The following is a 14,318-nucleotide window of genomic DNA, read 5'->3' on the forward strand; positions in this document are numbered from 1 at the left end:
ATATTTGAACTTCAAATAATTTTTTCTTAAGTCCAGCGTGACAATTGCTGAAGTATGGCGTGACAATTGCAAACTTCAGAGAAAGTTTGGCCCTGCAGTCCCAGACTTCAGACTCGTATCTTTGAACACGTTCAATAATTGAGCTCCGGATGCTTCTTCGAGTTTCACGCTCCCGGACAATGCTCAATCATGTTTCCAACAAGGAATGCAAGTCTAAGGATTTTAGTCAAATAATTTTGGATTAACAAAACTGAAATTTTATATTTAAATACCCAGATGATTTCAAGATTAGATCTTCAACATCTCAATTATTGATTGGAGTTTTCAAGGTCTTTTAATGGTGACTTTAATTCAAATCTCACACCCTACTGCTAGATCACTGTATACTTCATATTCAATCAAAGTCTCATGTGCTTGAGAGAGAAAAGAAGAAGAGGAAAAAAAGAGGAAGAAGAAAGGAGCGCATAGGTGAGGAGGAAGAAGATGAGGCTTCTGAAGTTGTCAAAATTAGGGTATAGGTTAAATAATTTTAAAAATACGGGTATAGGTTAAATTGGGCGCGACCAAATAGGGTGGCCCGTGCAATTTTTACCAAAGCCTCGGTGGAGATTGAACAGTGTTTATGGGAAGCTCTTTGAATGTGAAACGACAAAATTACACATTTGATTGGTCGATCAAAAATAATTACTTATATATTTATATACAAAAAATATAAATTATTTTTGTTATTATTTTTAAGAACAACTATAATACGTAGTTTTCCAAAACTAACACGTTCCCAAAAGGGTTCTTCCAAAAGGGAAAAAGATCTGGTCAAGTAATATTGTCTCAAGTAATGTTCAATAAACTTTTAGATTTATGCCACGCGGATCATAAAATAATTAATGGCTAAGATTTATTTTAATACCTATACTTATCTCAAAAATTAATAACAACTGTCGTTAATATTAATCATGTTTCTTACCTTTATAATGTAAAATAAAGTAAAATATGGGCACCAGATGAATTTTTCAAAAGATCGTTATTAAGAAATTTGATAATATTTGGCACCACGTACATATAAAAGATGGATACTTGTATTTGTAATTTAGTGTATTTTTTGTAAGATTGCTTTAAAAAAAATAGAAGAAATATCATTCCAGTATAATCATTTATAGAGCACTGCATTTTACGTTATTTAGTTTGCAGTTTAAGTAATAAACATGAATAGATTACGGCCACCGCTAGTATATGTATTTTCATTTTTAGTTTTTTGGTAAGTATAGGAACTGATTTGAATCATAGCCATTAATTAGTTTATGAATCACATGGCATAAATCTAAATAGCTACTAACATTACTTGAGACAATATTACTTTGAATGGATCTTTTTCCTACGGTATTGATCATCTTTACGGTAAGAAGTTTGCCTCTATTTTCAGTAACTTTTCTTTCCGATTTTCGAGGATAAAATATGTAGTAGTAATTCTTTTGGCAAAAAGGCCCAATGATCGCATGAACTTGTACCCATTTGTTATCCTGGTATATAAACATACAATATTCTAATTTAAATACTTAAACATGACCATGCTTATGTGGCAAGGACATAGCTGATGTGGCGAAAGTGAGTGTTAATCACACCTATGAAGCACATGTGAACATGATTATTTTAATTTTAAAAATCTAAAATCAGAAAAAATGAATTAAAAGTAAAATACAATTAAAAAAAAAGAAAAGAAAAATCGTCTTTCCAAGCTCTCCAGCTCCCCCTTTCACTCCTCCTTTTCTCCACCCTCTTTCATCCTGTCTCCAACCTCCCCCATCCCATTTTTTTCTCTTACCCATCCTCAACCATATTGTCATAATATTGTCCTCGACACCGGAGTAGGAACATAACAATGAATATTTACTGGATAACGTCAGCTTCAACGAGAGACTTGTTTAGCCTGAAAATTTTATCCAATAATATCATCGGAGAAGATGATAGGCTAAAGTTTTTCTGCTGGAATCTTCTCTGTTAAGATCTGGTCTTTGGGGTGGTTTCGGGAGGGAAATTTTGGGAAAGAAAATTTTAGGATGAGAGAGGGAAGGGATTAGGTTTATTGAATCCTTCTACTGTTCTTATAATATTTATTTTTCTGGTTTATTTCGTCACTTACTTTGCTTGAGATTCTTGTAGACTTAAGCTATCATAGTAAAGACTATTCACATTTATTGTTTACAATCTAATCTGGGTAAAAAATTATACTTTGCTGTTGGTTTGACTTGCGGTAATGTGAATCTGAAGTCTATAGTTTTTGGAGTGTGAATTTCACATTTCTGGATTTTCCAAGTTCATCTTTACCACCGTGGTGGCCATTTGTGGCAACTAGTAGAAATGAGGCAAAACGGGTGTAGAAGAAGCATGCTTACAACAGAAGTGGGGTCCACAATTATAAATGTCTAAATTTATACTCCATTAAAAATGAATATGTGGCAGCTAAACCAGTGACATGCCATACATGTGCTATTGTAGAACACACTCTGTATGAGGTATTTATTAGTTGTGTTATTATAAAGTAGAAGTATTTAAATGGAAAAGTGTAAGTTTATATAAGGAAATTACAATCGGGTGCAAATTTAGGTGGTGGGAAGACAGTTTTGCCAAATCTTTTTAAGGTGTCTAAAGGAACAATGCTTTAGTTTGTTTTTTTTAAGTACAAAGTTATTCAAATGTTTTACATGGACAAATGGCTTATAAAATTGTATTTAGTCTTTGTCACTAATATGAATGATGTTTCCATTTGACCAAAATACCTCTTGTTAAGATTTTATGTAATTTAGAATTAGCAATGATAATTCATCAATTTTAAATTAATACTATCTTGTCCTACAATAAATTTTTAGAAAAAAAGTAGACGAACTGTATTCATTTATGCGATTCACGGATTTACACTTCCAGCTTACTTTTGCTTTTTTTATTTACACTTTTAACCATGTCAACTGATTGACATAAAAGAAGAATCAATTCCATCCTCTTAAGAATTATCAATATATAATACAGACACGTAACTGTAATCAAGATCTTAATGATGTCACCATGTTTGAATCATTAGCGGAACTTTATCATAAAAGATTAGTCTTTTAATCGAACTTGACTTTTATTCTCTATCTTTTGAAGCACTAACAAAAACAAAATTCTCAACTATCGTAGAAAGAGGGGAAGAAAAAAAAAAGTTGCGGCTGGCAACTACTGAAAACCACGCATAAAACGCGAGATAATCCCGGCTTTTTTTTATTTTTAATCCGTATCAAAAATTATTTATATTCATAATCAAAAAATATATAAAATTTATATAATTTTTTATTATTTTGAGAACAGTTCATTTTTCCTTATGATTAAGCACGTGAAGTCGCCTGTAGACTGAAAACTACTGGAGGCATCTTTTCACTCTTCAGTGCTCATCAATTGTGGCGAATGAAGATGACAAATAACTCAATTTATTTTAATAGCAGTCGTCTTATTTTGGAACTTTAAATCTATTTTCCCATATTTTCCTCGTTCTCCACCTAGTTTAATTGTACAGAGACCACAGTTGACATTGCCCTTTCTTCCCCTACTCCTCTATATTTTCCACTCCCTTTCTCTTCACTCTTTCTGTAGTTTTCTTTGAAAAAAAGTTTTTTTTTGCCCAAATGGATTTCTCCAGATGGGTTTTCTTGATTTTGATTTTTGTTTCATTTTTTGCCATACCCATTTGGTCAGACTCTTCATTATCAGAAATTCCTATTAATTTTCTCAATTTTGCAAAGAAGGCTGAGGTTTTTGATTGGATTGTGGGGGTGAGGAGAAGGATACATGAGAATCCAGAGCTGGGATATGAAGAATTTGAGACCAGTAAGCTTATAAGGGAAGAATTGGATAAGTTGGGGATTTCATACAAATACCCTTTTGCTACTACTGGTGTTGTTGGTTTTATTGGTTCAGGAAAACCCCCTTTTGTTGCAATTAGAGCTGATATGGATGCTCTCCCTATGCAGGTTCAAAATCAAATCTTTTCTGTACTTTGATATACGTGAAACTGATTACTTCTCTTTAAATGCTACTGGATTTTATTAAATTCTGATTGTCCTCTTGGATTTTGATGTAAAAGTTGTGTTCTTTGTACTGATATACTGATTAGAATTCACAAAATAGGCAATAGCAATGTTGAATATGATTTTAAGCAAGGAGAGATTCATCTATCCTGTCTTCTATTTTGGCAAAAGCAATTAGTTAATGGATTTTAGTTATATAACTGACATTGTAAAGATTTTTTTACACTATCAATGAATTTTAACCTGTGATAGCACGCCACTCACCATTTTTTACCAGATTACCAAGTAGCATTTATCAAGAGATTTAATTGTAATTACCTAATAAGTGACTTGATTGTGTAAATATCTTTTACACCGTAAGTGCATAAAACTTAAACTCTTAGTTAATACACCTTAATTTTAACAGGAAATGGTGGACTGGGCGCACAAAAGTAAAAACGCTGGGAAAATGCATGCATGTGGCCATGATGCTCATGTTGCAATGCTTCTTGGTGCTGCAAAGATTCTTCAAGAACATCCAGACATTTTGAAGGTTTGATTCTTGTATTAGGAGTAACACATTTCATTTTATTTGCTCAAGATTTGACTTTTGCCCATTTCTCAATTTGCATTTTATCCATTGAATGAATGAACTTTAATTGTTTGGCATCTGTGCTGGTTTGCTGGATTAGTTTTATGGCCAATTTAATTGATTGGAGAAATACAGGCTTTATTTTGCGTTCATTTTGATTTTCTGAGGATTGAAAAGGGGTTGGGCCCAGGGAAGCAGGTCCTGAAAGTAAGTGCCGGAAAAAAACTACCTTACAATAGAGTAGGAGTTAGCAGAATCTGGTGTACCTTCTCCAAATAAGACGGTAGCTTGGAATTGTAATTCTAGTTGGTGGGTAATCAAGATCGCTTCCGACTTAATATTAAACTTTGATTAGCTCCGCAAAGCATTTAAAATGATGCAAGAAGTTCTATTGACCTGCTAAGGAAATATTGTAGAGAATCTTGTAAGCTTTTTAATATACTTCAATTTGTGGAAATGTTAACCATGCTCTTACACCTGACTACCATTAGCAAATACCATATCCTGAATCTTTCTTAATGAATCCATATCCCAATCCTCAGGGCGTACAACATCAGTTCTTTGTTTGTCATATATACTCTTCTGGAAGCTGATATTTCCTCGGGTTAATATTTTTCACAGGGAACAGTTGCTCTTGTTTTTCAACCAGCAGAGGAGGGAGGTGGTGGGGCCAAAAAAATGATAGATGCTGGAGCACTAGAAAACATAGAAGCAATATTTGGTCTGCATGTCAATCCCCAGTTTCCTTTGGGTAAAGTTTCTTCAAGGCCTGGACCTTTTTTGGCTGGAAGTGGTTTTTTCGAAGCTGTAATAAGTGGAAAAGGGGGTCATGCCGCTATTCCACAGCATTCGATAGACCCAATTCTTGCAGCATCAAATGTAATTGTCAGCTTACAGCATCTTGTTTCCCGAGAGGCTGATCCTCTGGATTCTCAGGTATCTTTCTCCCCATCCACTCCCCCTTCCCCAAGGGATAGACCTCACTGTACCACGAGAAAAATTCTAAATGGTTTTTGTAATAGAACTTGTTGCAGTGTCCAACTACCCATGGCAAATTCAGAGCAATTGTCATGATTTCATTACTTGATCTGGAATTGTTTGTCCAGCAAAAGAACCATGAATTGCAAACAAGATACAAATTACTATGTGCTTGAGTGAACTAGACAAGTGACTTTATCCTTGCTCTGAATCTGGAAAACGTGATATTAATCTTAAACATTTCCAATGACCCTATGGTCTCCAAAGAGGTAATAGACCTCTTTGTTTGCAGACACTGAATATTTAACCATACCGATTTTTTTGGACAACATTAATCTCCCTGTATCTAGTGACTACTTAGTCAAACAAAAGTGAAATTAACTTCAAAATCTCGTGTTTCGAGCCTCTAAGAGAGTTCAATGTCTAAATCAGAAGCAACCCGTCAGAAGTTACTCAATCACCTAATGCAGCCCTCTCCTTGGCTCCCTTGCTTTGAATCACAATATGCATATTCTATTCTGATGATGGCCTTTATAAAGTGGAGAACTTTATGAAAATGCTTAAACGGAATAATTTGAAAATGTCCTAAATAACATCTTTAGATTCACCATAAACTTCATGGACTCAAAAGTGTTATATTTTGGATATCAACTAGATTCTGACAGTGGTGCTGAGGACATTTCTCGAGGGAAATCCATTGAGAGTCCTATATTTGATAAAGTCATGCATAAATCTTGGACCGATGAGCCTAGCCAATTAAGCTCAGATCTTCTGTTTGATCACTGAAGCGACAGAAAGCTTCTTCTTCTTCTTTTGGATGGAGATGGAACTATCAGGAGGCGGGCTGCTGCCTGCAGCCAGAGCCAAAGAATTTATTATTCTTTTCAGATAGAAAATGAAAAATGGAAATATATTCAACGTGAGAGGAATCTTTTTATTTATTTATTTGGGGGTCATAGTCTCTTCCTTCCTTAACGGAGCTCTACTTTGGAATTTATCTGAAGTAGGTGAAGTTTTCTCTTCCTGTTCTAGTTCCTGTTTTGAAACTAAAGAGTCGAATCCCTGTTCTTTTGTATGGAAAGTGGAAAGCGGAGCCAAAAAAGTTATCTTTTTTATTAGAGGGCATCCTGGTGCACAAGGCATCCCGAGTTCACGCGAAATGGAGATATATTTAAAGATGGAGGAATTAGTTTAAGATTATTTGAAGTTTGAAGGTCAAAAGCTCTTCTTTCCTTAAAAAAACTCAACTTTTGTAATTATTGGTAGTAAGTGAAGATTTCTTCTCCCCTTTCTGATTTCTGTTTTAAGATAAAAAGTCGTATCCGATCAAATGATGCTATGGGAGGAATATCTAAAACTTTTGAACTCTCTCTCACTGAGAATGTACAATGACTAGCGCTCTTACTGGGTTTATATTTGACTATAGCCTGATTGGGAGACAAACCCCATTCTGCAGCTGAAAAAGTGACTGTGGTGAATTTACTGTATTGCTGATGCTTTTAGAAACTTTATCCTTAAAATAAGGATTGGCATACCTCAACAGATGGTTCTCATTTTCCACTTAGTCATTTTATTTTATTTGACATAGAGTATGATTTGCAGGTAGTCACAGTTGCTAAATTCCAAGGAGGTGGTGCATTTAACGTTATTCCAGACTCTGTTACCATCGGTGGCACTTTTCGGGCCTTTTCAAAGGAGAGCTTTCAGCAGCTTAGGCAGCGAATTGAGGAGGTAGGAACAATTCTTCGCAATTCACTTTATTTAATCAGGGTTTTAGTTATCTCATTTTATATGCTGCATATGGAATGAAATTGCAGCTCATCCTACTGCAAAGCCCACCTTGTGCTTTGGTGTCTCGACATTCTTTACCTTTTTTTAGATGCTATAATGGCAAATATGTTGCAAATTGTCTTGTTTCCTTGATTTGTTCGGCTTCTACATTCTCATTCTGTTTATCCATGCTTTCTTCATTATAGAGACACTAATTCTCCTCTCACATAGGTTATTGTTGGGCAAGCTGCTGTACAGAGATGCAATGCAACTGTGGATTTTTTAACAAAAGAAAAACCCTTCTTCCCTCCAACCGTGAACGATAAAAACTTGCACAAACACTTCCAGAGAGTTGCAGGTGATATGCTTGGTAACGATCATGTAAAAGACATGGAACCACTAATGGGATCGGAGGATTTTGCGTTTTACCAAGAGGTTATTCCTGGTTACTTCTACCTACTCGGAATGCAGGATGAAACAAATGAAAAACTTGTTTCAGTCCATTCACCTTATTTTAAAATCAACGAAGAAGCACTTCCTATCGGTGCTGCACTTCAAGCATCTTTGGCTATCAGATATCTTCTCGAAGCACAACCACAAGTTCCTTCGTCAAGTATAAATGATCACCACGATGAATTGTAAGGTGCTACACTTTCGTAGACAATGCGCACCTAAATATATCCACTTGTTCATTTTTATGTATTGCTAGAACCGGCCTGTCTAGCTTAAACTGTATATCTGGAATGAGTTCGGTATAGTTAGAAAGGTCAATGTTTATGCAACAATTGTTTTCGTTCCTTTTCTCTTTAAACATATTCAAATAACTGTATCAAGTTGGAAGTCAGCGAACAACCTTCAGTTCTCGTCTGTAATTCCAATTTCAGACACTTCCAATGTAGATTTTGTTAGTAATTTACATCTCTTGTTCTTTTCTTCTAAAATTTTATATTCTTTTGCTATGCATGTACCGTGGAGCATGTACCGTGGACTCGTTCTTTGAATCAACAGTTACGTTGAGTTTTCACTGTACGGATGGTATTGGAGAGTCATTGTGGCGCGGTGCCTGAGTTGTGACTGACACTTCAAGTCAGTTTGTTCACAGAGTATTACCAAGAGTAGTAACTAGTAACTAGTAAATTTGATTTTTGAGAAAACAACGACTACGACTCAATCTCAAACAAGTTGGGGTTGTCTATATGAATCTGCATTTCTCCTTTCATTGTCTCAAAATAAAAAGCAACGTGATACAACATCACATAGGAGATGTTATCAGCATTGTATATACTGATGCATCTAATTAGCTAGTATGGAACTCAACTGATCATAGCATGTAATTAGCTACAAATCGCTTATAATTCTAGAAGCCCAAAAACTTGGCTGAATGTTCTAACAAAGGATCCAAAGCACTAGGAGCAAATTTTCTGGCAAAAAGGAAACAAAGTGAAGTCGGCTGGTTATTGTATATACAGAGCGGGCTATCAGAAATTTTCTTGAAAAATTGATCAGTAATATCGGCCTTCCCAAATGTAGCAGGATGAGCACCACCTCTGGACCAGTCCACCCAAGTGAGAGTCCGGTTTGCCAGGAGGCGAGGTGATTCTATGGTCAACATAGTAGGGAAATAGTGCTCGTCCACGTAACATGCTGGTCTGCAGAACTGCTCAAACTTAGGGTAGTAAACCTCATCTTTAACAATATCAACAGCTAGTTTCCTGTTGACTTCAAACCACTGGGATCCTTTACGCCATTCAGTGAGGTTAACTTCAGGTGTCATATTCGTATTGTAACGTCCTCTTCCATAAGGTCCAGGTTCATCTACTGCACCCATAAAGCTATACCTGGATCTTGATATGTAGTGATATACAGCTTTGAAGTTATGGAGAGGAATGCATGCCTCGGATAGGAGGACAAACCATTCGTTGGAGATATCAAGCAGTGCATTAGCAAGAAGCCGTCTTTCAGCATCACACATACTCATTCTTCCCCACTCTGCCACCTACACAAAAGAAGCAACAGAATTATGACACTGATCAATCATTTCAATACTGGTCTTGACATTCCTACTTCTCGTATACCAAATGTTCACCAAGATTTAGGCTCATAGACTGCTTAGTTGCAGCAAAATGTACTAGCAAGAGGTGTACAAACATTTTTTGCAGACACATCTGCAAGAAGGATTACCAGCGAGCTTCATCCTTCGGTCACCAAAATAGCGCATATAATTTTTTAAACTAACAAATATGCATCATCCATCATGGACATATATATGAAACTATTCCTTACAGATTTATCGAAGGAAATAATCCTTCATAAATGGCCTTCTCTTCCCCTAAGGAAATACTTCAACCAGTGTCTGATATAGACAGTGGAATGTTAGTAGAAAGTGGTTAATGTATAATATCATCTAAGCATACTTCACTACCCAGAATAGCAGAAACAGATTTTCACTACGATATTTGAGAAATCCATCTCAGCTGTCCATAAAATGTTGCTCCAAAAGTCTCAACTTAATATATCACGCATTACAATTCAGTGAACTACCGTAGCAAGATCTTTCTTTATTAGATTAAGTGTTGGAAATATACCAGAACATTTGTATTAAAGTACGTGCTGCAGTAATTCCTGGCATACATTAAGCAAATGTTGTGGTACAAACTTCCTAACATGGAGAAGATTCCCTGATAACATTTCACAGTTTACTAGTTCCAACAACAAAAATAAGTGTTTCAAATGATAAAAGGGGTTTAGAAGGTTTACATGGCATCACTAGCTGTCACAAATATTCAGAAACCCTCTAGATGAACACGTCTATGGGCCAACTTATGTAACAAGAGAACCAAGCAGATAAACATGCAACTTAATGATTTTGCTGCAACAACTAACAAGTAACTTTCAGCGATCTAGATATTGCCTCACATACAACACCGTGGAAGTAACATATAACCTAGGCATACAAGGGCCAGAACATGATGAGCTACAAGAAAGAACACATTTTCCCCCAGTCCTACTCCTACCTTTGGACAACTTAAGGAATCCTGTAACCATAAACATTAAAGAAGAAAAAGACCACCAACTATGAATCTCCATAATTATGTTCAAATATGCCAATTGTCTTTTGAACAAAATGTATCACTCGCTATTGCTGAACTTTCTGGTTAAACCGTAAAATGTTTCTGCAGCATGACTCCAAAGGTCTTAAAAGAAGCTACAAAGAAAATAATACACAACAGTTTAGCTGTAACGAGTCCCAGTACAATGGCAGACCAACATTAGCATTCAAACAGTTGAAATCCTATGCGATATCTGCTTCAACAACCAAGTCCGAAAGGGGCATAAAACACAGAAATATTATGGTAGACCAAGACTTGGGCTTACCAGATACACTCATAAGAATGCCAAAGTGATAACAACACAGATTGGGTAGAGCAGGTCTAAGGTGGCAGCTATTGCAAGGTTAGATTTTTACACATAATGGAAAGAACAAATTCAAGCATAATGTATAATGAAAAGGAAAAGAAGAAGCTCAATTTACCTTACTAGGAATTTGCCTGCCATGAAAAACCGATGAAGGTGGGAAATCAGGTATGTATGATGGCAAGGAATGAATGTAGATTGAAAAAAGCTCATCATTCCCCTTGAGAAACCTCTCCCACAAAGGCGCTAAAGGCAGAGGCCCTCTGGTCAAGAACATGAAGGCGATCTTGCGCGTTCTATTAAAAGGGTAATCTTTGATTTGGGGAACAATAGAAGCTCGCCAAAACAACTGACTATCATTCATCGAATGCAATAGGTTCGAGGGAGGTCTAATCCAACTCTCTAAACTAAGTTGTTGAATACAGGGCTGAAATCTTGATTGTACCATAGGGATTACATTCTGAACTACTGAATACCGAACCATATACATACTAACAAATGAAAATACAATACCAAGACCCAAAAATAGCAATAGAAATTGAAGTAATCTTAATGGTAAAGGCTTATACTGAGTTACCACCCTAGCACCACCAGTGTCTTTACCCTCCTCTAATGACCCGTGACTCCCTACTCTTGACTTCATTTCCAATTCTACCAATACTTTCAAGTACAATAATTGAAGGAAAAAATCAGATATTCTTAATCCCAAATTGCTATTTTGAGCTTTCTATTACAGATATATCCAAAGAGAGTGTTACAGAGAATAATAACTATCATTACAGATTCACGATGGTATGTGGTTCACAAAATTTTACTGCGAAAAGCAAGGATTTTTAGCTATAAAATTTTAACCCCGGATCAAGAAAATGAGATCTCAAGATTTGGCAAGTGATTCACTTAGGCAAGAAATGATGAAACAGATATCATGGAGTTGGAGGAAGAAAGTTAAAGCTGAAATGAATATTGAGCAAATTTTGTTATTGGGATTAATAAATGAGAGAGTATGGGCGTGATTGAAGGAGCCAAATTTATGAAGAATCCAGAGACCAAAAAGAGGTCTGAGTTTGAAGAATAAAACAGAATCTTGTTTTCTCACTCACACCAAATCTGTTGTGTAGCTTTAGCTTGTTGATGACATCTTTGGCCAAACGTGGAAATAAAGTTTTTATGAGGAGAAATTAAAAGGGTTTTCTAATACATTGAAGTTGTCTTCATTGGGAAACTGAAAGGAGTATTTTGATGTGAGAGAGAGGGAGAAAGGGGAAAGTAGAGCATGTAGTTGTATGTTTTTTATTGTTGGTGGACGAACCTAGATGTTTGCGTAGTTGGATTTTGTCTCTGTGTTTTTACATTGTAATGAGCATTTATTTTGCTAGCTTGGTTCCTTTCACCAATAAAACACATGAAATAAAATACAGTATCCTCACGTCACTTTGTCTCCTTTCTTTTTGGTTTTTGTCTTTTAATTTTCTTCAGATCCGAGGGTCGAGGATTGAACTTTTCAATCATTTTCTCGAATACCATTCTTTCCATTTGTTCTTTTTTTGCGACTTAAAGTGTAATCCAATTTCCTATCAGCAGCATATTACAATCACAAGAGTAGTTATTCAAACAATAATGTTTTTTTTATTGTGGCGTTAAGTCAGTTTGTGTATACCTCGACTTATTCTGTCGAATCTATTTGTTTACCCGAAAAACGGATAAAGTTAAATTTGTACGTAGTTCTAAGGGTATGTGGTATAACTTGACACAAATCGTAAGAAAGAATAGAAATATCGAATGTTGAATATAGAGAATGAAAAATAAGCAAAGTTGGAAAGAATATGATTTATAGATTAAGCAAGATGAATCAATTTATCAAGCTAAAAAAAAAAGGATAACTCTTCAATATAAGAGTGTATGATATCTCAGTTACAATGTATGCAAAACTTGGTCCTTACAGAAATAATAACCATCCCCTTTATAGTGGAGGGATTCTACTTTAGATATAATTAAAAATACATAGTGGGAGACCCATGATAAATCAACTTTTCCATAATTCCTGTCAGGATTCTCTCCTCTAGTGGGATTGCAACGGCTCTTGTCTATGAGCTCGATATTGACTCGAGCTTGGTTTCGACTCGAGCTCTCGATCTTGACTCGAGCTCGATTCTGACTCGGATCCTTGTATTGATTCGGAGTCAGTGTTGGTCGGTCTCTGCCTCATAAGCTCGATAACTTCACTTTGCATAATAGTTTGATTTGGATTAGAGCCCGATAATGATATCGAACTCGACATTGATCGGTCCCTAGGGCTCGAAGCTTGGTGACCTGACTTCGGACCTCAACCTGATATTATGAAGACGCTTCTCCGATCCAATGCATTACCATTTCAACCAGTTCGTATGAAGGACTAACCGATTTTACCGTATACACTACTATCTTCCATAAATACATGATTGGATAACTTTACTCAATGGCGAAACCATAATTTTTAGTTAAGAAATTCAAAATATAAAGATATAACCTGCGAATAAATTAAGATGATTCAATATTTACTATATACACATAAAAAAAAAGTAAAACACCCTTCTGCCCCTAAGTCTATGATTCTCCTGTCACTTCATTGACCACTATATTTATTTATTTATGTTTATAAGTTAAAATGAAATATCTTCACAAACTAAAACAACCAAAGCTAAGTTTAAAAAAATATGTTTTTCAGAAACATATTTTCAAAACGGTATTCGAACAAAACTCTAACCTAGAATTAGTTTACATAAACTATTTCAAAACCTAAATTTCTACTAATTAACCAAGCCAATCGAAAGACTAGCTTATGGCCTATTACGTTTGGCAATGGAAGTTTGACATCAGGGGCGCTTTCACATATATTCTTCTTTCATTTCCATATGTTTAATAATCATGTCCTGATTCAGAAAGCTAGCGCCTACTTTACCTGAATCGAGTCACATATATAATTGCTAATTATTTCAATACTGAGAAAGACAACTTATTATTATTGATTTCAAGGATGGGTGAAAAGCCGGTGGAGAAGTTTTATATCCATCATGTCGACCACAACATAGAAATAAAATTTTTTTACCTCCGTATTAATGACGTTACAAATTGGTTTATTTTCATCTTTTTGTACATGAAATTAGTAGAAGAAACAAAAAATAAAAAATACTTTTCTACGTTTATTTTTATTTTCCTGCATATAGGTGGTTGAGTTTTGAGTTATAGGCTAAATATAATTTGGAATGATGAACCGTCTAGGAGTATATGATACTTCTATTTCACGTGCACCTTTATCATGTATATATATGTATGCATAATAAACTTAATTCTATGCATATAATCACTTAATCATTGATAAATTAAATTAAGGAAAAATAAAATTGTATAATCGCTCTCAAAATAATAGCCGAAAAATGTATATGTTTTGTATATATATTCATTATGTGTGTTGTATACAAAAATTATATAAATTTATACACTTTTTCGACTACCGACTGTAAATAGTTTCTGGCGCAAGCTAAAAGTGAAAA

The 14,318-nt window shown here is 35.2% G+C and overlaps 2 protein-coding genes across 2 annotated transcripts; one reads left to right on the top strand and one right to left on the bottom strand.

Moving 5' to 3' along the window:
• Positions 1-3,390: 3,390 nt before the first annotated feature.
• Positions 3,391-8,315, top strand: LOC104120417 (IAA-amino acid hydrolase ILR1-like 4). The gene is made up of 5 exons (XM_009632173.4): positions 3,391-3,998; positions 4,462-4,587; positions 5,248-5,562; positions 7,207-7,335; positions 7,606-8,315. Exons 1-5 carry the CDS (start codon positions 3,654-3,656, stop codon positions 8,014-8,016), a joined length of 1,326 nt encoding a protein of 441 aa, XP_009630468.1. The 5' UTR covers positions 3,391-3,653; the 3' UTR covers positions 8,017-8,315.
• Positions 8,316-8,708: 393 nt separating this feature from the next.
• Positions 8,709-11,786, bottom strand: LOC104120416 (glycosyltransferase BC10). Its single transcript, XM_009632172.4, has 2 exons — positions 10,907-11,786; positions 8,709-9,370 (listed from the first exon to the last, which is right to left on the bottom strand). The coding sequence occupies exons 1-2, from the start codon at positions 11,429-11,431 to the stop codon at positions 8,732-8,734; spliced, it is 1,164 nt and encodes a 387-aa protein (XP_009630467.1). The 5' UTR covers positions 11,432-11,786; the 3' UTR covers positions 8,709-8,731.
• Positions 11,787-14,318: the final 2,532 nt, after the last annotated feature.

The sequence above is a fragment of the Nicotiana tomentosiformis genome, chromosome 3 (assembly GCF_000390325.3).
Source record: "Nicotiana tomentosiformis chromosome 3, ASM39032v3, whole genome shotgun sequence".
NCBI lineage: Eukaryota > Viridiplantae > Streptophyta > Magnoliopsida > Solanales > Solanaceae > Nicotiana > Nicotiana tomentosiformis.

What these genes read in the sequence shown, in the direction of transcription:
- LOC104120417 (XM_009632173.4), top strand. Translation starts at nt 3,654, where the DNA reads ATGGATTTCTCCAGATGGGTTTTCTTGATTTTGATTTTTGTTTCATTT. An exon ending in TGGATGCTCTCCCTATGCAG is followed by an intron (nt 3,999 to 4,461) that starts GTTCAAAATCAA and finishes TAATTTTAACAG; the next exon opens with GAAATGGTGGACTGGGCGCA. An exon ending in TTAGGCAGCGAATTGAGGAG is followed by an intron (nt 7,336 to 7,605) that starts GTAGGAACAATT and finishes CCTCTCACATAG; the next exon opens with GTTATTGTTGGGCAAGCTGC.
- LOC104120416 (XM_009632172.4), bottom strand. Translation starts at nt 11,431, where the DNA reads ATGAAGTCAAGAGTAGGGAGTCACGGGTCATTAGAGGAGGGTAAAGAC. An exon ending in GCAGGCAAATTCCTAGTAAG is followed by an intron (nt 9,371 to 10,906) that starts GTAAATTGAGCT and finishes TCTTTTGTGTAG; the next exon opens with GTGGCAGAGTGGGGAAGAAT.